Source organism: Manacus vitellinus, unplaced genomic scaffold (assembly GCF_001715985.3).
Source record: "Manacus vitellinus isolate BGI_N305 unplaced genomic scaffold, ASM171598v3 scaffold_46_pilon, whole genome shotgun sequence".
Taxonomy (NCBI): Eukaryota; Metazoa; Chordata; class Aves; order Passeriformes; family Pipridae; genus Manacus; species Manacus vitellinus.
The window spans coordinates 3,483,914-3,507,784 of NW_021940578.1; the positions used below are offsets into that span (position 1 = coordinate 3,483,914).

A 23,871-nucleotide genomic window follows, 5' to 3' on the forward strand; every position below is an offset into this window, starting at 1 on the left:
AAATGCTGCTGTGGAGGTAATGGAGACCTCGCTGTGCCAGGGGCTGACAGAAGACCAAGGGGAATTTGCTGTGTGTGATAAAGACTTCACACCAGACTCGCTCACCTGGGGGGAGAGATGGGGCTCTGCCAAGTGGCAGGCAGCAGGTTTTGGAGTGTGGACCATCAGCATTAGCACGGGGGCTGAGCCAGCAGCCTGCATGGACAGGCTCCTGCAGATGGAAACACAGTTCCTTCCCTCCTCTGCCAGCTTGAAATGAATAGCAAGCAGCTGTCACCCTGTGTGATCCCTCCTCCCAGCCCCTTCCCCTGTCCCAAACCCTTCCTCAGCCCAGCAGCCGTTTTCTGAGGAGCCATGGAAACTGTCCATCTCTGCCTGTGCCTGCAGCTGTCCCACCCCTTTCCTGGGTCCCCATCCCCACATTTGGCAGACCTGGGCACTCACCAGGTGGTCCTTCAGTCCTGCAAAGGGAAACCTGTGCCTCCTCTGTGGTCCACAGCCTGCACACAGCTCCCTGCCCGTGTGCCAGGCAGTGCCTGTCACACCTGCTCTTGGGGCAAAGAGTGAATTCACAGCCAAAACCAACCCCCTTCCAGGCTTTCCTGGTGATTTCCCAATGGCAAGGTTGAGCATAAACCCTCCCCTACTGGCAACCTCCAACTTCTCATTAAAGGGAACACATTCCTCCTTCCTGTGGGTACTGATCTGAGCCTTCCTGGTATTTATTAACAGAGGTTTCACCAGAAACTTTGGCCTCACTGAGGAAGTGAGGGCTGGAAATCGAGGGAGGTTTGTGCTGTCAGTGCTGTCCTTCCCAGCAGCGTTGTACCTGGGTGCCCTGTGGGCACATCCAAACGAGGGGGTGCAGGGGTCCTGGGAGGTGCAGGACAGCCCTTTGGTGCTGCAGCACAGAGAGAAACCACGACCAGAAGTTTGTGCCAGGCACGATGTGCTTTGAGAAGCTGCAGTGCTGCAGGAGCAGGCAGGTGAATCCCCTTCTCTTGGAGTCGGCACAGGACAGTCTTCATGCTCTGGAAGAAGCACAGCATGGAGTGGAGGAGTAAAAAGGCTCCACAAACCTTGGCTAACGCTCCTGTTTGATCCAGTCCTCTTGCAGACCTGTGAGGGATCCTGAGCTGCCTTTTCCAGACTGCCAGCTCTTCTGGATGTGATAAATTGGCTTCCAGAGGCTCGATTTCAGCAGTAGGAGCAGCCAATCTTGTGCCTGTTGGGAACTGGTTCTGTGGCCTCCTTCCCACTGCCTTCCTCACGCCCAGCACAGATCCTGCCAGCGCCACTCTGGCTGTCACTGCGTGAACAGTGACACAGGGACGAGTGAGGGATCCAAACGTGAGAATGTCAAAATCTTTTATTTACAACAGTCTCCAAAAATCAAGGAACACTGAAAATAGTGAGGGTAGGAGACGACTTACAAAAGGAACACGCGTACATCGGGAATTGTGCTACATCACTCTGAGGACTAAGGTCTGCACACGACGTGGTGAAACGGCAGTGCCCTCCCTCCCTCTGTCCTCGGGGTGCTCACACCTCTTCTCCCCTTGGATTTTGGACCATTATCCCTCCCATTTGTTCTGCTGGCCCCTGCAAACCTTTCTGCTCATCCTCTTGTTGCTCTGGTCCTGGCCATTGCCCCCCCTCCCTTCCCTCCCCTGCCCAAAGGAGGAGTGGAGAGGAGAAAGCCAAACAACTCTGTCCTCAGGATGGAGACAGGCCTTGAAAGCCTGTTAGCTCTGGGACCCTGGGTGCTAAACCAGGGCAGAGCAGTTAGCAGAGGCCTTTGAAAAATCTCTGAACTATGGCCTGTGTGCTATCTGGGGTGAGCAGTGATTTCAGAAGAAATAGCCAAGAGACCGTGAATTTGTCTTCCCTGGCTGCAAATCAGTCTGCACAGTGGACAGTGTGGGAGGATTTATGTGTGTCATGGGGTTAAATAAAAGGCCTTTTGTAACCTTGCAGGAGGGCAGGCTGCTCTGGTATGAAAATTCAGTGGAGGACAAGCTAAAAGAATTAGACACTGTGACATAAAGCAACATCCCAGTTTGCTCCAGCAGAGACAAAGCCAGGGTCTCTGGAGAACCATTGCATCCAGACTACTGTGTCAGTGGTCCCAGTAGCTCTCTAAACATGCCACGTGTCCTTCTCCTTCGTGATATTTCTCAGGCTGCCTTTGCTCTGACACAGTTTCAGGTCCAGCAGGGATTGAGAAACACAGCCCAGCTCAGCCACTGATCCCTTTCAGAACCTGCAGCCTTGGCAATTGCTGAGTTCTGTGGCCAAACCTGATGGCCCAGTTGCCCAAACCCTCAAGAGGCACCACAACATAAAGAAACAAACAGAGTGAGGAGTCCTGGGTCTGTTCCTTCCTCTGACACTGATCTTTGCACATCACAGCAGCTCTGTTCCACCTTGCTCCAAAGCTGATGTGGACATGGCTGTTGAGAGCAGGGACTCTCTCCCCAAGTGTCCACAGCCACAAGGAGCCCTGAACTCACTCAGCAGCTCCACTGAAGATAAAGAGCAGCCACCCCAGCTCTGTGCATGAATCAGAGCTTCAGCACTGGGGAGAGAACTCCTGGGCAGGACAGGACCTGCTCTGTTCTGCAGGAGACTGCACTGACCCCCCTCCTGAAACATTAACTTTTCAGAACTTAACCCTCAAAACACCATTTACTAGAAATAAAGGAGTGGGCAGTTAACAGGCACATTCCCCTGCCATGTGCTCTAACTGAGAACTCACCTATGGTTCCTTTTAATTGCAGCAAGATTGTTTTGAAATGGAAAATCAGAGCACTCTCTTCCAAGTAGGGCTGGTCTGATGTGTTCTACTGTTTAAAAACATCAAAACTGGCAGGTTTGTGTGAAGCAGTTCAACTCCCTGGCTTCCTCTGTCTGAGAAATTTTCCCTGAGACTTCTCCATTCACTTTCAGTCCAGACTCTGTGAGCACCTTAGGCAAGAGCTGCTACCACGGAGCAGACTGATCCTTGCTCAGCAAGACAAGGGGGCCCAAGAGATGGTCTGGGAAACAGAGGAGTCATCAGAGGAAGAAGATAGGCAGAAATGTGGGAGGAATCGATTTAGGCTGAGCATCTGCTCCTGGAACAGTACCAAACAGGTGAGGCCTTGTTTTTTATTGCTACAAGCATCTGCCTCAGAGCACCAATTCCCAGCAGGGCTGTCAGTCCCACCTCCACATTTGCTCAGATAAAGCCATCCCTTTTCTTACCTCTATAATTTTATGGATATTTTGTAATCACAGGGAGGACACTGCCTACGTGGAAATGGATGTATACATCTGCTCCTGATTTATCATCTCCACAGATGCTTGGGAAGATCTGGATGTTGTAAGTGTTTTGGGGGAGGCTGGGCCCCACCTCTAAGCCTCTTTCACTCCACTGCACGTGGAGAAAGCACCAGCCACCCTGACCACAGAGGTGTGCAGAGGGAAGTGGTGATGGGGCAAATGACTGGTTAGACCTTAAGACAAGTGTCATGACTGTGTTTAGTCACTACCAACATCCAATGAGTCCTTGCAGCGAAAAATGTCACCTAAGATCATCTCCTGACTTTTCTGCCATCCTGCTACAACCTGGTGTAAGCTCCTCTTCCTCTCCTTGCCTCAGTTTCCTTGCTGGGGAGGCACAGTCTCCTCAGTGTGCCTTTGTGAATCATCTGCTTGCAGCTCTGCACTTATCTTGGTGTCTCCTGCTCCTTTCTGAGTAATTCCAGCCATTGCTTTCCCAGTATTACCTTGAACAGTCAAGGGCAAGGTGATGCCCTGCTCCTGCCAGTGCCAGCCAGCCCTTCTGCATGGAGGGAGCTGGGCTGGCCAGAGAAGAGGAGGCAAAATCAGAGCTTGTCCTTTTCCCTGCCTGCTCCAGAAAACAGGATGGATCCTGTCATGTGCCAAGAACTCTGTTATTTTCGTCTGCAGATCAGACACTGCCAGATCAGACCCAGGAGACATAAAAGGTTTCCCACTACTTTGAAATTAATCTTTGCCTTCCAAGAGTGGCTGAGTGAATGTTCTCAGCATGGTGTGTCCAGAGTCCTGCTGGAGGTGGGGGGCTTATGTAGCTTCTTTATAGTGAGCATAAATGTAGGACACCAGGGGCTGAAATGAGCTTTCAACTTTGCAGGATTCAAAGCACATCTATGCCTTGTCCTAAAGGCCTTTCAAGTTTCCTCAGGCTCATAGAAGGAGAAACTTCCTTTAAGGGTGCCCTCAGCACCTTATTCTCTTCTCTGGTGACCTGGAAATATCCAGCAGCTTTAATCACCCCAATGAGGTTGAAGTCTTTGCCAAGTTCAGGTCAGGCCACCAGCCAGAGCATCCGCAGCAGCAGCAGCAGGGCTACCTCGCTCTCCCCTGCAGCACCTGCACAGCCACACGTGTCCCAGGGGGCTGTGTATCATCAGCACCCTGCCCTCTCTGCTCACTGCCACTCAGGAGTGCTCAGGGCACCACCAGGAGTTAAACCTGGAGCCCAGATGTAGGGAAAGGCATGGCTTGCAGGTCAAGGGCTGGACCGTGCACAGCAGCCATCAAAGCAGCACAGCTTAAGCACAGTCGAAAATCCTTCCCAGAACCATTTATTCATGGGCACGGGGTTCATTATGCAGGAGCTGGTGCAGATCAGAGGTAGGTGCCAGGGAACACTTAACACTTTGCAGAAAGGGGTGACTCAGCTGCACCATGGGATAGTGAGGAGAAACCAGGTCTGCTCTGCTCACGGTCTCACCAACCTCACTGCCTGCAGCAGGATTGCTCTGGCAATCTCTGGCTTCCCCCTGGAATCAACAAAAGTCCTGTCCTGTCACTCCTCTCTCCAGCTGACGCCTTGGGGAACCTACTTTAGAAACAGGCATTTGACCCAGTTCCCCAGAGGTGACATGATGTGAAGGTGTAAGATTAGCAGGGATCAGAGCAGGGATGCACTGAGCCAAGCAGAAGCAGCTGCTGGTCTCTCAGGCAGCACAGGCCCCAAAACTTGGCTGGAAATGGGCTTCCTGGAATTTCCATCTTAGAAAGGGGGTTTGATCCAGACAGAGAACACAAAGCCACCAGGGACATGGAATCTGCAAAGAAATGGAGTCAGGCTCCTTCCTGGCCACGTCCCTCAGATAATGGTTAATGTATCTCCCTGTGGGCCCGACCCTTCCCTTCTGCTGAGGACCAGCTGTGCTGCATATCAATGCACACTTAGCTATTTCAATTTTTAAAATATGATAGAACCAGTGATGCTTAAAATGTACTTGTTAATGGCACCAGTTTGCGATTTCATTTTACTTTAATATAAACCATCTGCTCGGAGCAGGCGGCAGCTGCAGCTCCTCTGCCCTCGTGTCCCCACACAGGAGGGTGTCTCTGAGCTGCCACAGAGGATGCTGTGCATGGCACCAGGTATGGGCTCCACCTGGGTAACCCAGGGGTTTCCTGGTCCTCAGAGTAAGAGCTGACTGCAGTGACCAAAGGGCTGTTTCCTCTCCACCATGAAGGGCAGAGGCAGTGACTGGTGAGGTGACCAGGAGGGACTGGGCATTGATGTTGCCTTGGCCTCACTACTGAGAGGAAGGAGGGGAGGGCAGGCTTTTGATGGCTGTTCACAGACCCAAGAGACTCCAGCAAAAGGTGCTCTGTCCCCTCAGAAAGAAGGGGAAAGCCATGTGTCCCAACACCCTCCCTGAATGATGAAAGAAGGTGGTGCCACCCAGCACCTCTAGTTTGGATCCCACAATGACACCCATGAGAGCTCCTGTGCAGTGAGTTCACTGCTGGTCTGGCTTGAGTACAGGTAAAGAACCAGATAATGCTGTTCTCCAGGCCTTTCCAACAGCTCACTGCTGTTCTTGAAGGCTCAGGTAGAGAGGCACAGGCTTGGAGTTGGGGGTAGGACATCACCTCAAGAGCCATCGTTGCAATGCTGACCCTGGACAAGGGGAGGGAAGAGACAGAGGGAAGTGTTTTTTAAAGGATCAGATGGCCTTCCCAACTTCTCCCCTTTTAGCTTTGCGGTTCCAGAAAGCTCTGTTGGTTAAAAAAAAAAAAAAAAGAAATTTAAAAGAACAAGATAAGAAAAAAAGAAAAGAAAAGCAGAAAGAAAACTGAGAGAAGGAGACCTCTTCCCCTCCTACTCACGGGCTGAGGTATTCCCTGGGCAGCCCTCACTGTCCGTCATCCATCCGTCACTACCCAAAATAAATACAAGTTTAGAGCAAAACTCATTAGAAAATAAAGTGCATCTGGAGTTGAAAAACTTCTGGGAAAAAAAGGGGATTTTTTTCCTCTTTTGTTTTCTTTACAAAAAATATCCTTTAAAAAGAAAAGAAAAAAAGAAAGGGAGAGCAAGAGGACAGAGGCTCCTGGCCTGGGTTCTACAGGGCTGTCCCGTTGGGGAGAGGGATCTTAAACCCGCTCTTGAGCAGGGCGAGGCAGACGCAGAGGCCCAGCAGGCCGGCCAGGAGCACCCCCAGCACGGCCTTGAGGCAGGAAGTCCTGCTGCGGGTGAAGGTGCCGGGGCCCATGATGCTGAGCAGGGCCGTGCTCACAGTCAGCGTGTACACGATGGACACCCCCGTGTTGAGGGCCACGATCTTCCCGAACTTGGCGAAGGGGGCGATGATGCAGAAGAAGAGCGGGACGGTGGCGATGACGGTGGTGACGGCGCTGGACACGATGGCCACCCCCACGTGCCGCACGGCCTCCACGGTCCTCCACTGCCGGCACGCCCGGGGGTCCTGGGGGAGGGAGAGCGGTGTGAGGGCACAGCAACACGGGGCTGCACTCACAGCTTGGGCTTTGAATCACAGGATCAGCCAGGCTGGAAAAGACCTCTGAGGGCATCGAGTCCAACCTTTGACCCGACACCGCCTTGTCAGCTCGACCACGGCACCAACACCAAGTGCCACATCCAGGCTCTGCTTAAACGCCTCCAGGGATGGTGACTCCACCACCTCCCTGGGCAGCCCATTCCAGTGTCAGATCACTCTCTCTGTAAAGAATTTCTTCTTAATGTCCAACCTAAACCTCCCCTGGTGCAGCTTAAGACTGTGCCCTCTTGTCCTACTGCTGGTTCCCTGGGAGAAGAGCCCGACCCCTGCCTGGTTCCCCCATCCTGTCAGAGAGTTGTAGAGGTGGCTTAGCTCGTGAAATCCCAGTCCATGACAAAGCACACCTTGGACAGTTCATTCAGTCTCTGAGCCCACTGGACAAACAGCCACAGGGTTGTTTGTCAACAATCCAGCAAAGCCTGTTGGATTTTGTGCCTCCTTTGCACCACATCAGGCTGATTGCTGGGCCTGCACGACACAGGTGCTGCATGCAGGCACCAGACCTGGCATCAGGGATCCCAAGGTTTTGTGTGGTCTCCATCTTCCCAAAGAGACAAAGCTGTTAAGGAGGCCATAAAAAAGCTGGAGGTCCAGCACAGCACAGCAAAGCAATTTGCAGAGGTTATAGAAGGAGTCTGTTCCAGCACAGACTGTCTTCACTTGGACATGAAAAGGGGTTGCTTTGGGCACAGCTGTGGTCAGCAGGAAAGGGACCCTCAGCTGGGTTTACTGTACTCAGGCACACAATCTCACAGTCTGAGCAGTCGGCTGGACAAGCAGCAAACACCCTCAGGGCGCTGTGAGGGTGGTGGGTCATGTCCCCCCTTGCCTGTGGTGGGTCCTGCATCCCAGGCAAGTGGCACAGAGGGCACGAGAGGAACCAAGGCAAGGCTCTAGGAAGAGCAGAACTCACCTCTGCCTGGTGCAGTGGCAGGTTCTCCCCTGCCAGCAGGTAGCCCTCCACCAAGTGCACACAGTAATCCACAGAGGAGCCAACGAGGATGGAGAGGGAAATGGCCTCCACAGCTCCCATTTCCCAGCCAGACCAGTACATGATGGTCACCACCAAGCAGACGACCCCTGTGTGAAGAAGGTGATGTCAGGCAAATGTCAAGGACTCCAGGACTGCTGGCCAGGCCCACTGATACCAGTCAATCCCCAGGGAGTTTGGGATTGTATCCCGCAGGTCTGCGTGCCGGCCAGAGTCCTGTACACACACACTCCTGCCACAGAGGCAAACACTTCCCTCACCTTCCCTTGCCACAGGGACCATTCCATAAGGCAATCAGACCTGCTGGGGCTAGTGGAGCACCCAGATAAATCAGACTGATGCCAATCTAGACTAATTCTTGCTAAATGAATCCAAGCCCAGGCAGGCATGTGTGTGCACAGGCACTACAGGGAAGTGAGCCCCTTGTTTTGCTTGCTGGAGTTACACACACTGTTACTTTTTTAAAGGCAAGAATGGTGTTTGTTTGTGAGTCATGTGTGGGAGAGTAAGTGGTTTCAAAATGATAGATTTGATTTTTAAACTGAGAAGTTTAGCAACACACTTAGACCACAATGTCGCCAAATCACCAGTCGGAGAGGGAACTATTTACAAATTTGCTTCAAATACTAACAAAACTACTAAAATATTCAGCTTTTAACATCTCCCACTGCTTGGAAACAGCAGCCATGGTGCAGATTCTTGGGAAGTAATGCAATTGTTATTCAAAGCATGTGGGACTTAATCACATTATTATACATAACAGGCAGGGATGGCATTTGTGTAGCTAAAACCCTTATTTAAACAAATAGAAGGGATTGTGTAGATAAAACACACTGGGAATTAGGCACACAAATCTACTTTCCCAATGAGGTTCCTGTGCATTTGTTGAGAGTTTCTTCTGTTCACTTAGCAAGTCCATTCTCCAGGACTGACTCCTGGAAAGCCAGAAGGGTTTACACAGCGTAAGAACAACTCACTTCAAGTCACCTGAGACTCAGCAGGGCCACAACGCACCAACTGCAGACTGAGTGAAAGCCTGGTACATTGGAATTGGCATTTTTACCTAAGATGCTGAGCAGCACTGGCAGCAGGAGGAGGATGTGTGTGGTGAACACAGCCACTGCAGCCACACAGATGACCAGAGAGAGGACAAGACCATACAGGGCACTCTGCACTCCTGGAAGAGAAGAGCCAGCTGTTTGGATCCTGGAAGGTGACAGCTGCATGAGAAAGGCACCATGTCCCTGCTGGCAAGGGACTCACAGTGGGGGAGATGGGGGGGGAGAGAATGAGAGTGGAAAGAAGGTTATCAGCTTCTTGGATCTCACATCAGCAGGACTGATTTTCCTGGGCTCTGACTAGGATTTTGACAGTACACATTGCTTGGGGCAGGAACAGGCTTTAGGGTTTTGCACAGCAATGGCAAGGGACTGAAGATATAACCCAGGCCCACCAGATGGGACAGAGTGTGCTGTGAAGATGTATCAGAGAGTGGGTTCCCAAGGAGAGAAACATGGCAGTCACTTGCCTATAATCTCCATGAAAATCTGCTTCCAGTGCTCACAGGTCTGGAAGCCGTGCCGGAGAGCAGAGCCCTCTGGGAAGAGCTGGAGTTGCTGCTGCAGGAATGTCTCCCATTTCAGGTAGTCAGCATAGGTCTGGAAGGACGACTTCCCCTTGTAGGTTGTCTGTAACAAGAAGAACTTGTTACTGGTGCCCTGCTCTTCTTGTGTGGCAAGGGGGGAGGCAGAACAAGCCAACTGGAGTTGGCAGCACCAGGTAGAACTGGCAGTGGCATCTGCACAAATCTGCCACCAGCTTTTTGCCTGAGCCAATTGTGGCACAAACAGCCACTTCTTACAACTTGTGAGTGCAGGTATCTGTCTGCAACAAGGCACAGGCACTGATAAACTCTAAGTTATGGCTGCAAATGAAAGTGGCCAGTGCAGAAAGAGCAGAGCTAAACCCCCAGAAGTCACAAGAATAAACTGTCACCAGGACAGATGGCGATGCCATGTGCTCACCGATTCAAATGCCATGGAGATCCACTGCACCTTCCCATCCTTCACCCCCACTGCCCCATGAGAGAGCTGTCCAGGCAGCAGGTTTGGCTCTGGGATGTTCTTGCACTCAGGGTGCAACATCTGCAGAAAGGAGGAGATGCTGTAACCTGGAGAGAAAGAAAGAGCAAGGGATGGAGAGCAGCACAGGGAATGGAAGCACACTGGAGCAAGGGGATAAAAAAAAAAAAACAAAACCAAAAACCACCAAACCAAAACCCACAACCAACAACCCAAAAAGAGAACCCCAAGAGGAAGCTGCAGGCCCCATTTGTCAGCTGTTGCTCCCCCTTGCCACTCTGGTTTGCCAAAGCCCTGGAGGTCTCAGCTGCTGTATTTTGAAGGGACATTCCATGCTATCAGCACGGGACAGGACACTGCCACTGCTGTCTGTCCCCAGCTGTCAGGAAGCAGCACAAACAGCAAGTGCTGAGGGCTGTCTGCAGGGATTTTTTTCCAGACATGAGACTGGCTTTTGGCCTGAAGCCAACATGCACTTCCTAGGCTCAGCTCCACAACCTGGTGACCTCTTTAAGTTGGGAAATCTGGGCATTGGTCAGGTATGCAAAGCCATAGACACAGTAACCTCACTGCAGTGAGATCAGGTGTGATTTGATGGTTACTCAGGGGCTACCAAGAAGATATTTACTGATTCGAAAGATTAAAGTGTATCACAAGCAATACCCATGACTGGAAAGAACAGACACAATTCTGTTCTTATCTGCCTGGATTAAATCCCAAAAAACATGCCTTTGTGGTGTCTTTGGTGTCAAAGAGGCCGTTTTTCTCTCTCATGTCCCCAAAAGCACAACCAAGGGCATGTTCTAGAAGGGCCAAGCTGCCTTGGGAAGAAAAGGAGGCAGCAAGCAGCAGCCACCCTCTGTGGTTTGCAGTTGAGGAGCCCAGCTCAAGCAAGCCCTGCTGCAGGCAGTAGTTAGTCCAACCTACCCGAGGGCAGGCACTGAGCCCCTCCAGGCTTCACCAGCTCCTCGTTGCTGGCGATGGCTTTGCAGAGGCGGCACAGGTTGCCAATCTCTTTGAAGAGGTCGAAGCTGTCATCGTAGATAACGCTGCCCTTTCACAAGGAGACACAACAGCAGGAGCACCACACGTGAGGCACACACACAGCCACTGGCACGAGGAGGCAGAAGCCAAGTCCTCTCCTGGCAACACAGCCTGGGCCCAGCTTGTACAGACCACAGGAAACCCACCAGACATCTTTGCCTTGCCAGATAACCCCGGAAGAAGCTACATGTCCTGCCCACCCCACAGAAGTCAGGCAGTACAACAGAAACACATAAATGAACAGCCCCCATGCCATGCCCAAAGCCATTAGGGTCTGCCTAAGCAGCAACTCTGAATCCCTAGAAGTGCCCAGCACAAAACTCCACCTTTCTGCCCATCCCACTGCCTACATTTCTCACTGCCCCTTCCAAAGGGAACAGGCAAAGGCTGATTCTGCACAGAATCAGAGGGCAGAAAGAACAGCAGAAAGCTGAAGTGCATCAGCCAAGGGACCAGAGCTAAGCATAATTTTCCTGGGGAAAGGCCGTGAATGTGTCAAGCTATCAGATCTGGGAGATAAAGCTGTTCCAAGAAAAGTCACATTTAGTAACCGTTCTCTAGAGTAATTTATTTTTATTCTTTCACGTTAGTATCTCATAGCAAGATAAACAATTATAGAAAAACACCAGTTCCCTCAGTCTTGAATTTGAGGTGAGATTTCATACTGAGCTCAAGATGGGTTTATTTCTAAAGTCCTCAGGAAAGCCAGATTTAGACTCAAAATTAAAAGGGTATATATTGCACTCAAAGAGCTTTTCTGAAAAGTCTGAGGTGTTTTCAGTAAGGGCTTCTTGACCTCCATTATTTGTCAATTTGCTAGAACAGAAGTGTGGTTTTGGCTCATCCCAGCGCTGCCAACTCTGCTCCTCCACCTGCCTGGGTGGCTGGGCCACCTGCCTGGGCTGTGAGGATTAACCAGACCCCACCCAGAGGGGCTGTCCCACCCCCGGGCTGGGTGTACCATGTCTCCGATGACGTGGTTGTCGGGGCGCCTGGTGCGGTTGACGCCCCTGATCCCGAACACCACGAACACCATGGCTCCCGTGTCCACCAGCGGCCGCACCGCCGGCTTCCCACAGCCCGTGTTCATGCAGGGGTTAAACCCGGACGTGGCCGACGGCTTCGCCCTGGGTGCTGCTGCTGCCAAACACAAGGAAAGGTTGGTTACGTTGGATTGGCCAAAGAGCTCCGACTCCCTGGATCTGACAGCCAGGAGGGAATCATCAGCTCACCTTTCTCGCTGGGAACATACAGGATGCCTTTGGTGGGTCCATCCGGGCTCGAGCTGAGCAGGCAGCCCGGGGGTGCCACACACACTCGGCCGTGGTAGGGGGGCTTGTGAGACTGAGCAAAGTACAGCTTCCTGTGCAGCAGAGAAAGTTTGTTAAGGGGGACCAGAGGTAGTGAGGATGATTTGCCAAAGCATTAGGTGGAAACAGGCATTCTCAGGGGCAGAAGGAAAGGGAAAGGTGAGCATCTCCAGGCCTGGATTCCTGGCCATTGCATATTGTGTGCTGTCCATGCAGCCCAAGAGTTCAGGTGGGCAAGGACAAGAACAGGATCAGCAACGTCTTTTTGCCACCCAGTGAAATCCCCAGTCACAGCCCTGCCCCTGTGAGGCCTTTGGCACGTTGGTGATGCTATGGGCCTGCAGAATGACTGCAGAGATGGGGCACATGTGCAGCAAAGCAAGTTCTGGGGTCACGGATGTCACCGACTGAGAGCAGGACTGGCACTGGGCATTAGGATCAGCCTCTCAGCTGTGCTGTCTCTGCTGCCTGGCCAGGAGGGGTTTGGGAGCTTACCGTGTTCGCTGCTGCTCCTTGGAGGCCACGTAGAAGCTGAAGTCGAACTTCCAGCCCCTCTTGGTGTCACAGGACAAGGTGGTCATCATCCACTTCCTGGGGCTCGTCTGCTTAAGCAGCCCTACTGTGGACACACAAGCTGTCAGCTTCCTGGTGAAGTTACCGAAAGGCACTCTATACACCTAAGCAATGGATTAATGAAAACAGACACTTAACTCCACAGGGTTGCAGCCTGTTGCACATTAGCATCACACACTCCCCTCCTCCCTGAGCACTGGCACAGCCACACAGATGAGCACTGCAGGCACGACCCCAGCCACCCCCCGGCCCTCCCCTTCCCAGGCTTGGCCAGCGTGTGATGGGGCCCCTCAGCACCCCAAATCCCAGTGGCCTGGGCTGAATGGTGGCTGACATCTGCTCAGTGACACCCACACTTCTGCTTCCATTGCTGACAGTCACATCACAACAGCGACAGGGGAGTATTGTGGCACTACAAGGCATAATCTTTAACAATGCCAGGCACAATGCCTTCCTTTCTAACTACCTTACTGCCACTGTCACCCAGAGCTACCTAGGACCCCCATGGAGAGACAGGAGGAGGCTCTTGTGCTCACCTGCTGAGTGCTGCACTCTTGGTAGAGGGGTCCAACCTCCTGGACTGACTCACCTGGAATGAAGGCACCTCCCCGTCTCCCGGTGCCACCGTCTGCCAGGGCGCAGGGACACTGGCATTGAGTGAGAATCTGTAGATGGCTGGTCTTCCCTTGCTCCTGGACTTGGAGATGTACACAGTCCCCTGGAGATCTGAAGAAAACAGAGGGCATGAGGGCTGCTGGTACTTCTCAATCAGCAAATCCTACAGATGTGGACAGGGCACAGGAGGGTTCTTCTGATCTGCTCTCTCCTCTGGGACAGCAGGCACAGCCTCTGCCTTCTGGCAGCACAACACACTTTCCAAGGCTGTCACAAATATGTCCTGAGCTGCAGTGATTCCTGATGGCTTATTGATTCATGTCATCTCGGGACCTGGCCCAATAACTCTTTTATCCTCAAAATCCTTGCAAAACAGGCTGAATTTACTCTCCTTGCGACCTGCCAACAAGGTTGTGACACAGGCCCAGGATGCAAAAGCTTGGAGTTCCCAGCCCTGTACTCAGATCAGAGGGATCTGTCACTAGGCTGTACTGCCACCTGGGTTACAGGACCCTGTCCTGGAGAGCAGGAGGCATTCAAGGGAAGTGGGATTGTAAAGACACCCTTTATATCCAGCACTAGGGCTCAGTGGGGCAGGCTCTGAGGAGAATTATTCCCCATCAGCTATTTAGTGAGCATATGGTTTAGTTTCTACCCAAGTGAATCCTTGGGCCCTGGCCCCAAAGGTGGTCAGTCATCATGCCCCACTCACCTTGCTGCCCTGTATCACTTATGCTGCCTTTGCTTCCCCAGGGTGACCCTGAGCCCCTCTTCTTTTTTTCCAAGGAGGTTCGGATGTTGTTCTGCAAACTGTGGGGCTTTTCCTGAAACAAACCTGTCCCACAAGGTTAGTCAGGGAGGAAAGAGTGAAGGGCACAAGAGACCTACCAGCCCTCTGCACACCACAGACACTGCTGCTGAACTCCAGACCCTGAGAAGGCAACACAGAGCCCCAGCTGGGCACTGACACGAGAGCAGCACTTATGAATAAAAGTAGTCAGTTTTTGTGGACTATGAGGGAATTGCTCCAGCAGAAACACTCAGACAGTGTTTCTGGCTAAAGCAGGAAATACTATTCAAAATATTCCACTCTTACAGGTAACTCAGCCATCCCACTCCCAAGGTGTGCCTCCCTTCAGCAGGGTCCATCCAGTGAGATATCTGAACACCGTAGGCCTCTGCCTCAGCTCCTCCAGCCCAGGGTGTAGGCTGGGCTGCACCCACCATGGTCTGGGGAGCAGCACTCTCACCTGAGCAGGTAATGCAGGAGATGCCTTCAGCACTCAGGTTGTATTTCAGGTCCAGCAGCACCTGGATGTTGGTGTCAGGCCGGAACAAGACAGGAGCACGGCTGGCGGGGTGGAGGCGGCTGGCAAAGAATATGGACAGGAGCAAAACAAGGAGGAAGAGCCCTGCAAAGAGAAGCCCAGGTGAGTGTGTGGGACCCTACATGCACCTTGCACTTAAGACATAGTCAGGGAGCAGGCATGTAGTGGAAAGATGGTGTTTTCAGCTGGAAAAAGAACAACCTCTAAAGCACACTGGCAGCTGGGTATTCTTGTAATGAGCCCCATGCCTGGAAAACCCCATCAGGGCTTGCCATTTTAGATCTGAGTGAAAGGAAAGGGATGGAAAAGTTCCCCTTAGGGACTGACTGTTCTGGGAACACTCTTCCACTATGATAGAAGCCATTTACCATGTCCCTTTTCCCATCTCTTGTCACTAATAATCAAGGCTTGGGGACTGACTGAGGTGCAGTCAAACCCTCTAAAATCCATGCAGATGGAACACGAGCCCTCCTTCCTTACCCACAATCACCCATCTGCTCTTCACTGCAGACCACAGCACCCAGTGTTCCAGCAGCTCCTGCAGGCGGGTTATCAAGTGCCCCCTGTTGCTCTTCTCTGCAGGGAGCTGCAGATTTTCTGGCATCACAGACACCAAGGGGACATCCCCCATTTCCAGCGAGACTAGAAGAGAAATCAAAGGCGGTCTCAGTGTCATGAGTGTCTCTCAGAGCTCTCTGCTCTCCTTTACCAAATCTTCTGCAAGGTGCTGTACAACTCAAGCTAAAGATGGAGTAAGACCCAGGCAGAGGCAGTGACTTCCAGGATGTCACAGGAAGCTTCTTTGTCAAGTCACTGCCGTGCAACAGCTTCACTTTTGAAACCATGGCTCAGTCCAAATCTATGCTTCAGGCTGTTCCTCCTCTGCCAGATCCCACAGACATTGTCCATAAGGTCACAGGGACACTGCATGCTGCTTGGGCCAAACAGAATTTGTCCCTGTCCCACTAAATATGTCTTACTGCTAATTACACACAGCTGACCTCTTCCTGACTGCAGCTTGGCTCCTCTCTGATCTCTTCTCTCCAGCTCAGGGATGCCAAGGGAACTGACTTCTTCTCTACACGTGAGAAGTGGGCACTGGCTGTGGTGGGACCAAGCCTGGCACTCTGTACAGCTGCCCCAGAAACCACACTTGGGCACTGACTGGAACAAGCTGCTTTGCTTCTTCATGAATTACCTGATGCCAGGGGCCCTGGAGGAAAGGATCCTGCTGGGAGGGATTATTTCCATACATCACCAGTGCATGTGGCTCTGGCATACTGAAGAGAGCTCTTGCAGCACAGAGCCAGAGCTTCTCTGCCTGCCTGTCACAGGCAGCTCAAAGCCCCCTCTGCAGCCAGGGTCTGCCTGTGCTGTGGCATTGATCCATTTGCCTCCAGCTCCAGTTTGCTCCCAGGCCTGAAAGTCACTCACTGCCCACACCATTGCCATTGGGGATTTTAAAAGGAAGACTTTCCAGCAAGTTTTAAAAGCCAAATACAAGAAAGCATGACCCTGTAAGCGCTTTTATCTTCAGATCAGGGCTAGAAGGATTATCTCCTGCCAACAACAGATAGGGAATTTCTGGGCTTTTTTTCTAGATTGTTTATGTGCTCTCAGGCAAGTCACTGCCCTTTTCGTGCTGTGACAGAGGAGCTGCTCTGGAGAGGTGATGCCAGAGAACAACCAAGTGTTCTCTCTCCTGCTTCCCAAATGCAGTGCTCCAAATGGCAGGGAAGAGAGGAAAACTCTGCTCAAAGGTGAGCTGTCCTGGTGCTATGGATAAGGTGCTATGGCTTCATCCATGTCACAATCAGAGCTCCCAGGAAGCAGATCACATTGGACCCAGGAGAATTAGCAAGGTAGTTAGAAAGCATTGTATTGACACCCTCTGAAGATCTCAAAGCAACTTTATAACTGTAAGTGAGTTCTAACTCCTACAACCCCCTGTGCCAGCACCATCTCCAACTCACAATTAGGAGAACTGAGGCAGGGCCAGGGAGAACAGGATGGACAGGGCAGTGTGGTCCCCCTGAAGGCACCACACCACAGGCACATACCAGGCTCCTCCTCCACGCTGAGCAGTGGGATGTCATCGTCAAGGTAGGGAAGGGTCTCTCTGCCTGCCCTGGGGGTGGCCTCTGGGGCAATGAAGAGATCTTCAGCCAGGTGCAAGGCTCTCTTTTTGGTGCACTTCTGACTACAGCTGGATTGGAGCAGGAAAGGAGACAGAGGCAAGAGTTTTAAGGCACATACCCTGCAAAGAGTTCCCAGTGGGCTCCTTCAGTGACAAGGAGAGCAGCAACAGCCTGCTCTAATTACTTGGAAAGACAACAGGCACTGCCACGAGCAATTTCCATTGCTAAGTGCTGAGAGGTCAGGGCTGGGCTGGATGCACAGAGCAGGGCTGAGCTGTGGCCACTGGGTGCTGAGTGACAGGAGTTTCAGCAGTTCATCTCCCTGCTAATGAATTAAATCAGGCCAGGTCATCTGCGGGGCTAAAAAGCAGGGGAGGGGGAAATGTGCTGGCTTCAAACACAAATCTGCATGTCCTGCTTGTGCTCACAGGCAGGAGCAGTGGTGATCTGTCTGCCTTGCAGGGCCTGTGGCTCCACAGCTTGGAGGTTTAGCTGTGCATTAAGTGCTCTGAGGACACAAATGGCTCCCACACCCCATGGGATTCAACCCAGAGGATTGACTGGCACTGCTGAGTCTGGATCTTGGGAGGCACCTATGCACATGCCAGGGGAGATTAGTGAGACCCAGGCTATGAGACTAGGACCTAATGCTTCCATTTTGCTCCAATCTGGAATGGCAGAATTTAAATTTCCCTTCTGATGGAGGGAAAGCCAAGTTGCCTGAGGGGACTGAAGATAACTGAGATGATAGGGCAGGAATTTGCACACTGCCTTGAGTTCCACAGGCTGCAGGGCTCACCTGGTTTGGCAGGAGCTCTCTAGTGGGGACACATAAAGGGTCCATATTCCAAGAGCAGCTGGCATGGTGAAGAGCACAGCTACCCAGCAGCAGGACACAATCAGTGACATGAAGAGCCCAAAGTCATGCACAGCTGGGATCTACAGGAAGAGAGAGAACATGGAGTTGGGATCAACTGGGGCAGGAGAGCTGGAAAGACAGCAGGCAAGAAACAGATGTCTGGAGGAACCTGAGAGCAGCACACGCTGACCTCAGCCACGGTCGTCAGCAAGCCTGGTAGGTAAAGCACTGAGACAGAGCCTGAAAACCACTGGATCCTGTTTGGCCAGTGGCACAGGAAATATTGTCTTGAATGCTGATACAGGGAGAGTGTCCAGTGCCTTACAGCAGGTGGGGACAGCCCTGCAGGGTAAGCAGGTCGGGATCCCCCTGCGCTGGAGGAGAGGACAGATGGTGCTGGCAGGTCCCCACTGTCTTAGGCCCTCTGGCAGACATGGAAAACCCCAAATCCCACGGGTGCAGGGTACCTGAGAGAAGATGTTGGCAGCATATGCTGCAGCCGTGGTGAGGGAGGTGAAGAAGGTGGCCTTCCCTGCTGTCTGGATGGTGTGGATCATGCGCAGCCGCAGGTCCTTGAGGTGGGTGGCTTGGCGGTAGGTGTTGATGAAAACAAAGACATCGTCAACCCCTGGAAAAACAGGGCAGAGCTGCTGATACTTCACTCCCACAGTGGTGACACATGCTAAACATCTCATTTCCCCCTCGACATTTGACCTGCAGATATTACACTTGGAGGTAATGGAGGGAAAAGGCCTGGAAATTCAATCTGCGTTTGCCACCATCACCTTCCTCTCCCCCGCAGGCAGGAGCTGGGGCAAGGCAGCACAGGGAGGCTTTGAGAAAAGACATGCTTACCAATCCCCACAATGACAAAGGCAGCCACACCATTGAGTATACCCAGGTACTGGATCCCAAATACGACGTGGTACAGGAACAGAGCCACCAGGCAGCTCAGCCCGATGCTGGCGATGCCAAAGAATGACAGGAACACTACAGCAGAAAAGAAACATGGAAAAAATAGTATCTCTGGCCACTCCCAGGAGAACAGGCACCCCCCACCTGCCCTGTTGGAATACCCCCATGAAAGTGTTGGTGAGAGAGAATAGCTCAGGCTGCAAGAATAATGCTTGCAGACTCCTTCCCGTCAGGCCCATCCATGAAATGATATCAGATTTACAGCAGTGTTAGCAAGATGGGAATTTGCATCTTATTTTTGATTTCCTGGGAGCCTTCCCCTCACCCTGCCCACATATCTCTGGAGAATAAGACTTGTGTGCTCTTCTTGCACGCTGCTGTGGCACACAGCCAGGCTGGTGCCAGGGCATCAGAGCCTCTCCCAGGGCTCAGGCAGGGGGAATCACAGCACATTTGGATTTGTGTGAGAGCAGGGCAGCTGTGACCACAGCCTACCTGAGCAGGAGGTGAGGATGTAGACCAAGACAGCTATGCAGCTACTGCTGATGAAGGCCAGCAACATGTCGTTGTTGAAAGTCCTCCTCACCTCATAGTCAAACAAATCCGTCCCTCCGTACAGCACCTGGACCTTGCTAGGGTGGGAAGACAGGAAAGAAGAGGAACAGGCAGAGCTGAGTGCAAAAGGAGCAGAGCCAGGTGATTTAAAGCACAGTGTCTCCTCCAGAGCCAAAGGAGGTCACTGTTCTAATAACCTGGCAGTTCTCTGAGGAAACTGCTCTGAGTGGCGAGATCAGGTTGAATGAGGTTGCTGCTGGAGGTGAAGTTCACACAAGAAGGGAGAAAAATAAAGAACAGGTCTAATATTTTAAAAATTCCTCCAGTGCATGGTGGGTCTTTGGCAATAATAGACAGCTCCTGAAGCCTCCAAAGCCAATTCCATCTGGAATCCTAATCATTGCTTATTATATTAGCACAGCGGATGCAGGCAACGTGAGAGCTTATCAGAAACCATATGATTTACCAGCTTCTGCCTCTGGAAGTGGGCTCTGAGCAGAAGTAATCTGAGATAATTTAGCCAGGAGTACAATAATGCTGCACCATAGGAGACTATCGGGGGTCTGAGCCTCAGAACTGAGCCTTGGCCCCAATTCCCTTTCAGGTTCTCATAACCACAACCTGCTCTGCCAGCCCATATCTGAGAGTGCTCTGTGGCTGCCTGTTCTCAGGGCTGACAGGGGCTGCCTGCATTCCAAACTGCTTTTGAGGATCAGTATCCCTTCGTTCTGGGAGCTACTGAGACACAGAGCAGTAGAGCTGGAGCCTAAGAAGGTACAAACACTGGAACTCACTGCCTTCCCTCAGCTGTCTGGGTACTGAGGCGTTCTTGTAGCTCTGTTTTACCATCTCTCTCTCACAGGCATTGAGTAAAGCTCTATTCAACAAAGTCATACAGACGTGGTGGTGGAAAAAGTCTGCATTTCCTGAAACTTATCCTGCCCTGAAACTCCCCTCCCTATCCCTCTGCACAGAAAGCAAAAGCAGAATTGGACCTGCATGTTGATGACCTGCATAAAGACCATTTCACCTCCTGCATCAGAACAGCTGGGGACAAATTCAGAGCAGGAAGGCAGCTCTGTTTGAGCCAGTGGCACTGGATTTGTGTGGTGGAGGCAAGCAAAGAGATCCAATGCCAGACAAGGGCTCAGTGGAAGGGCAGGCACTGGTTTTAACCTTCAGTCCCTTTTCATTGTCTCTGCTGGTGTCTCTGGAATGTTGCTGCCTCAGAAGTGGCGTCAAAGGGAAGCAGTGGGTTTCTGCCATATGCTCCCCACCCTCATTCACAGCTCCATGCATGAGCCCAGCTTCAAAGGAGATGTTTTTTCTCCTCTTCTGGAGCATTATGCCATGGCCACTGTCCAAGGCTGACCAGCAGTCTGAGCTGGCATGCCAAGCCTTCTGTGCCTGGTGCCCTCCTGGTGAGGCTGAACAGAACAGGGCTGTCGGAGCGGAACAGACACATCTGCCCTGTGTGAACCTTCAGGCAGAGCTTTTACACCCTCAGAGGCCTGGTTCCACCCTCTGCCCTTCCCTGCTCCCAGCCAGGCACCTGCCCTGCCTGCACACACCCTCACCTCGTGGACTGCTTGGCCAGCATGGCCACGTAGGTGATGACGAAGTTCTGGAACTTGCGGCGCTGCTCCTCCCAGCGATCCTCCACCGAGTAGTAGTTGGGCAGGGGTGCCCCAAAGAGGATTTCGCTCCTCAGCAGGGAGCTCTTCATGTTCTCAGCAGACAAGCCCTCATCCACATACCAGTAGAACTCAGGGTGGGTCATGGCCAGCTCCAGGGACCCTGCAGGACAAGGCAGCACCACCTTTTTTAGACCCTGATTGATTGTTTTAGCAAGGCACGGGATCTGGTCTGACAAAGGGAAATTAGGAGTGATCCAGGTTCTTCATCAGAGGGATGCTGACTGCTGCTGCCTTGCAGAGAGCAAGGAGGGCTGGGGGAAAGCTGGATTGCAAAGACTCACCTTCTACTTCTGCTTTGTGACTCTGCTTCTGATGCTGCCTACACGCAGTTCCCCCATCAGGGACATCTTTCACCTGACTGACCTGAACCACAGCTCCCTCAGCCAGCAATGCACACAACATCCCCATCCTCACTCCTGCTGCTGGATGCACTTCCTTCCTCTACACTGGGACAATATTTGCTCCATCACACTGGGAAGCACAAGAACTAAACAATGCCCAGGGAAGAGGAGAAGTCCTGGCTCTGCTCTGACATGGTACCTCTGCCATCTGATGGTGTGAGGGATGTAGAGATGGAAGCACTCAGCCAGTTCTGAGTAAGAGGCACTGTCTGTCTACCCCCAAAATCCAGTTTCCTTGAGTTCACACCATAAAGACCCAGAAACTATGCTCTTTCCTGTTTTGGTAACAGAAGTATTACTCACACTGGAGCAGATGGAGTTAATTCTTTCCCTGCTCCCTGTATGGCTCCTGGACAGCTCTCAGCTGAGCCTGGCTTGGGAGACAGATGGAGGTTTCATCCCACAGCCACATCACACCCACAGACTCCTCATGAGTCACCTCTTTTGCACCATCCAGAGCCTCTGCTCTGCTAGAGGTGCACAGAACAGGGTACAGAGCTGGGAGGAGGAGGCAGGCCCTTCCTCCTCCTCTCCTTATAGGAGACTTTCCAGCTGGTGACTCACAAGCTGCCTTTCAAGCTCCAGAGCAGCCCACAGACCTCTTTCATCTGCTCTGTGGTGCAGGGGGGCTCATCCCTATTGTCTGTCCAAGCCCTGACATTGCTCTAGTTACCCACAGCCATTCACAGGGGACAAGGGTCAGTAGAAGAGGCCTGTACCATGCCCCTCACTTGTCCCTCTCGCTCAGCTGGGGGGGCCCATGTGACCAGTGATTGGAGTTGATGAAAGGGTTGGAAAGGGGCCCCAGTACAGAAAAGACAATTCCTCAAGGCACAGCCCAGCAGGCTCTTCCTCTCTGTACGAGGCAGTCTCACCCCTCTCAGCTGCACACCAGGGACTGCCTGAACTTGAGGAGGTCCTTTCCTTGAACACACCAGCCCTCGCCCACGGCCCTCAGCTCACCTTGGATGTCAGCAAGGTCTTGTCCCATGCCATCATAGTAAATCTTCCCTCCTCTCTCAGTGGGGAAGAAGTAGGTCATGAGGGAGCTGGGAGGGGAGCAGTAGGAGTAGGAGCCCAGGGGCAGGTCCTTCAGGACCTCATGGGGCTTCCAGCAGAACTCCCGGAAGCGAGGGTGGTCCATGATCTTGCGCTCGACCTCGTGGATGGTGACCAGGCGCTCGGTGGTGAAGATGTTGTTCTCCGAGTCCCCCCGCGCCAGGAAGATGAGCTCGATGCGCCAGTGGGCGTGAGCCTGCGTGTTGGCACTGATGTACGTGCTGGAGTAGTCCCAGCGTGGGGCTCCCCTCCCGACCCGGGACGTCCTGTTCCCTGGGCTGGGGTGGACACGGGGCTCGGGGGAGCTCGTCCTGCCCTCGGGGGGACTCCGCCTGACCCGCGCGCTGACCCCGAGGTGGGAGGCGTTGAGGTGAAGCTGCTGGAGCTGCTCGAAGATGAGTCTCTGCAGGGTCTCGGAGGTGAAGTCAGCCAGGTCCCGGCGGTTCCTGCCCCAGGACCCAAACTGGGATTTGAGGGCCAGGGCGAGAGCGTCGAAGCGCTGCGAGGACTCGTGGTTGCGGATCTCGAAGGCGTTGTAGGAGATGTCGATATCCAGGGCCGGGTAGTGCAGGAACATGACAACAGCCAGCACAGCAGGGATGGCACAGCCCAGGAAAAGGATGAAGCCAGCGCAGTAGGGGTTGGTAAACACCCAGCCAACAATATTCCAGAAGCCAGACACGGGCAGGGTGACACGCAGGGGCCTGACCCTGCACGGGCTTTTCCCACACAACACAGCACCCTCTCGCCTCTTGCGGGAGCTGAAGGCCACCTCTTCATCCTCCTCCTCCAGCCAGGCGTCCTGCAACAAGGGGTCATCCTCTGTGTCCATGTCCAGCACCTGCACACAGGGGCAGAGAAAAGCAGTCAGCAAGGCCCAGCAGTGGTGGCCCAGGCACAGCCATGAACCCACAGCAGCTGCCCAAGGGTCCCAGCAGCAGAGCTGGGAGGGAGGCACATTCCAGCTCCCTCAGGAGCAAAGCATCCCTCCTTCCAAACCCCACAGGCTGGCTACAGCTGCTGAAAAAGCAGCCTTGCCATGGGGTGTCCCACACCGTGCTGGGCAGAGGAACCAGAGAGGCAGAAGTTCAAACGACAGTCCCAGAGCTCAGTGCTGAGGCAGTGGAGGGCTCTGCAGGGCTCTGCATGGCTCCAGGAGCACCAGGCACAGAGACTGCAGGGATTCACATTGTGCTGCTCTGACTGCAGCAGCAGGAACATTTAATTAGCTAACCTGGTTCTCACACCCAGGAATGGTTCATGCTATCAGATAAAAAATGCAAGGGAGTGTATCTTCCTCTCCTTAAAACAGACAATAGGTTTTCCCCAACTATTTATAGCTGTATTCATCTTTCCCACAAGGTGTGCATGTGTGTGCACCCAGAGCCAGAAGCACAGGCACCCACACAGACTGAACCCCCCCTGAACTGGCTGTGACCCTGCTCCAGTCCCTC

At 52.7% G+C, this 23,871-nt stretch overlaps 1 protein-coding gene and 1 long non-coding RNA gene across 3 annotated transcripts in view; both read right to left on the reverse strand.

Moving 5' to 3' along the window:
• Positions 1-543, reverse strand: part of LOC108640857 — a 53,556-nt gene extending 53,013 nt beyond the window's left edge. The window contains exon 1 of the long non-coding RNA XR_001921551.2: positions 445-543. This is a non-coding gene — a long non-coding RNA (uncharacterized LOC108640857). The remainder of the gene's footprint in view (positions 1-444) is intronic.
• Positions 544-5,296: 4,753 nt separating this feature from the next.
• DISP3 (dispatched RND transporter family member 3) overlaps positions 5,297-23,871 on the reverse strand; it is a 34,396-nt gene continuing 15,821 nt past the window's right edge. The window contains exons 3-22 of one of the 2 annotated variants that reach the window (XM_018079531.1): positions 22,322-23,258; positions 20,838-21,057; positions 19,201-19,337; positions 18,646-18,780; positions 18,258-18,418; positions 17,731-17,870; positions 16,854-16,999; positions 15,274-15,435; positions 14,716-14,877; positions 14,178-14,300; positions 13,440-13,576; positions 12,773-12,954; positions 12,200-12,330; positions 11,929-12,107; positions 10,851-10,977; positions 9,867-10,012; positions 9,371-9,530; positions 8,906-9,019; positions 7,765-7,931; positions 5,297-6,758 (exon numbers count right to left, since the gene is read on the reverse strand). In XM_018079531.1, coding sequence (XP_017935020.1) covers positions 6,396-6,758; positions 7,765-7,931; positions 8,906-9,019; positions 9,371-9,530; positions 9,867-10,012; positions 10,851-10,977; positions 11,929-12,107; positions 12,200-12,330; positions 12,773-12,954; positions 13,440-13,576; positions 14,178-14,300; positions 14,716-14,877; positions 15,274-15,435; positions 16,854-16,999; positions 17,731-17,870; positions 18,258-18,418; positions 18,646-18,780; positions 19,201-19,337; positions 20,838-21,057; positions 22,322-23,249 — 4,020 coding nt within the window. In that variant the 5' untranslated portion in view covers positions 23,250-23,258 and the 3' untranslated portion in view covers positions 5,297-6,395. The remainder of the gene's footprint in view (positions 6,759-7,764; positions 7,932-8,905; positions 9,020-9,370; positions 9,531-9,866; positions 10,013-10,850; positions 10,978-11,928; positions 12,108-12,199; positions 12,331-12,772; positions 12,955-13,439; positions 13,577-14,177; positions 14,301-14,715; positions 14,878-15,273; positions 15,436-16,853; positions 17,000-17,730; positions 17,871-18,257; positions 18,419-18,645; positions 18,781-19,200; positions 19,338-20,837; positions 21,058-22,321; positions 23,259-23,871) is intronic. The other variant, XM_018079530.1, reaches the window with a different exon arrangement.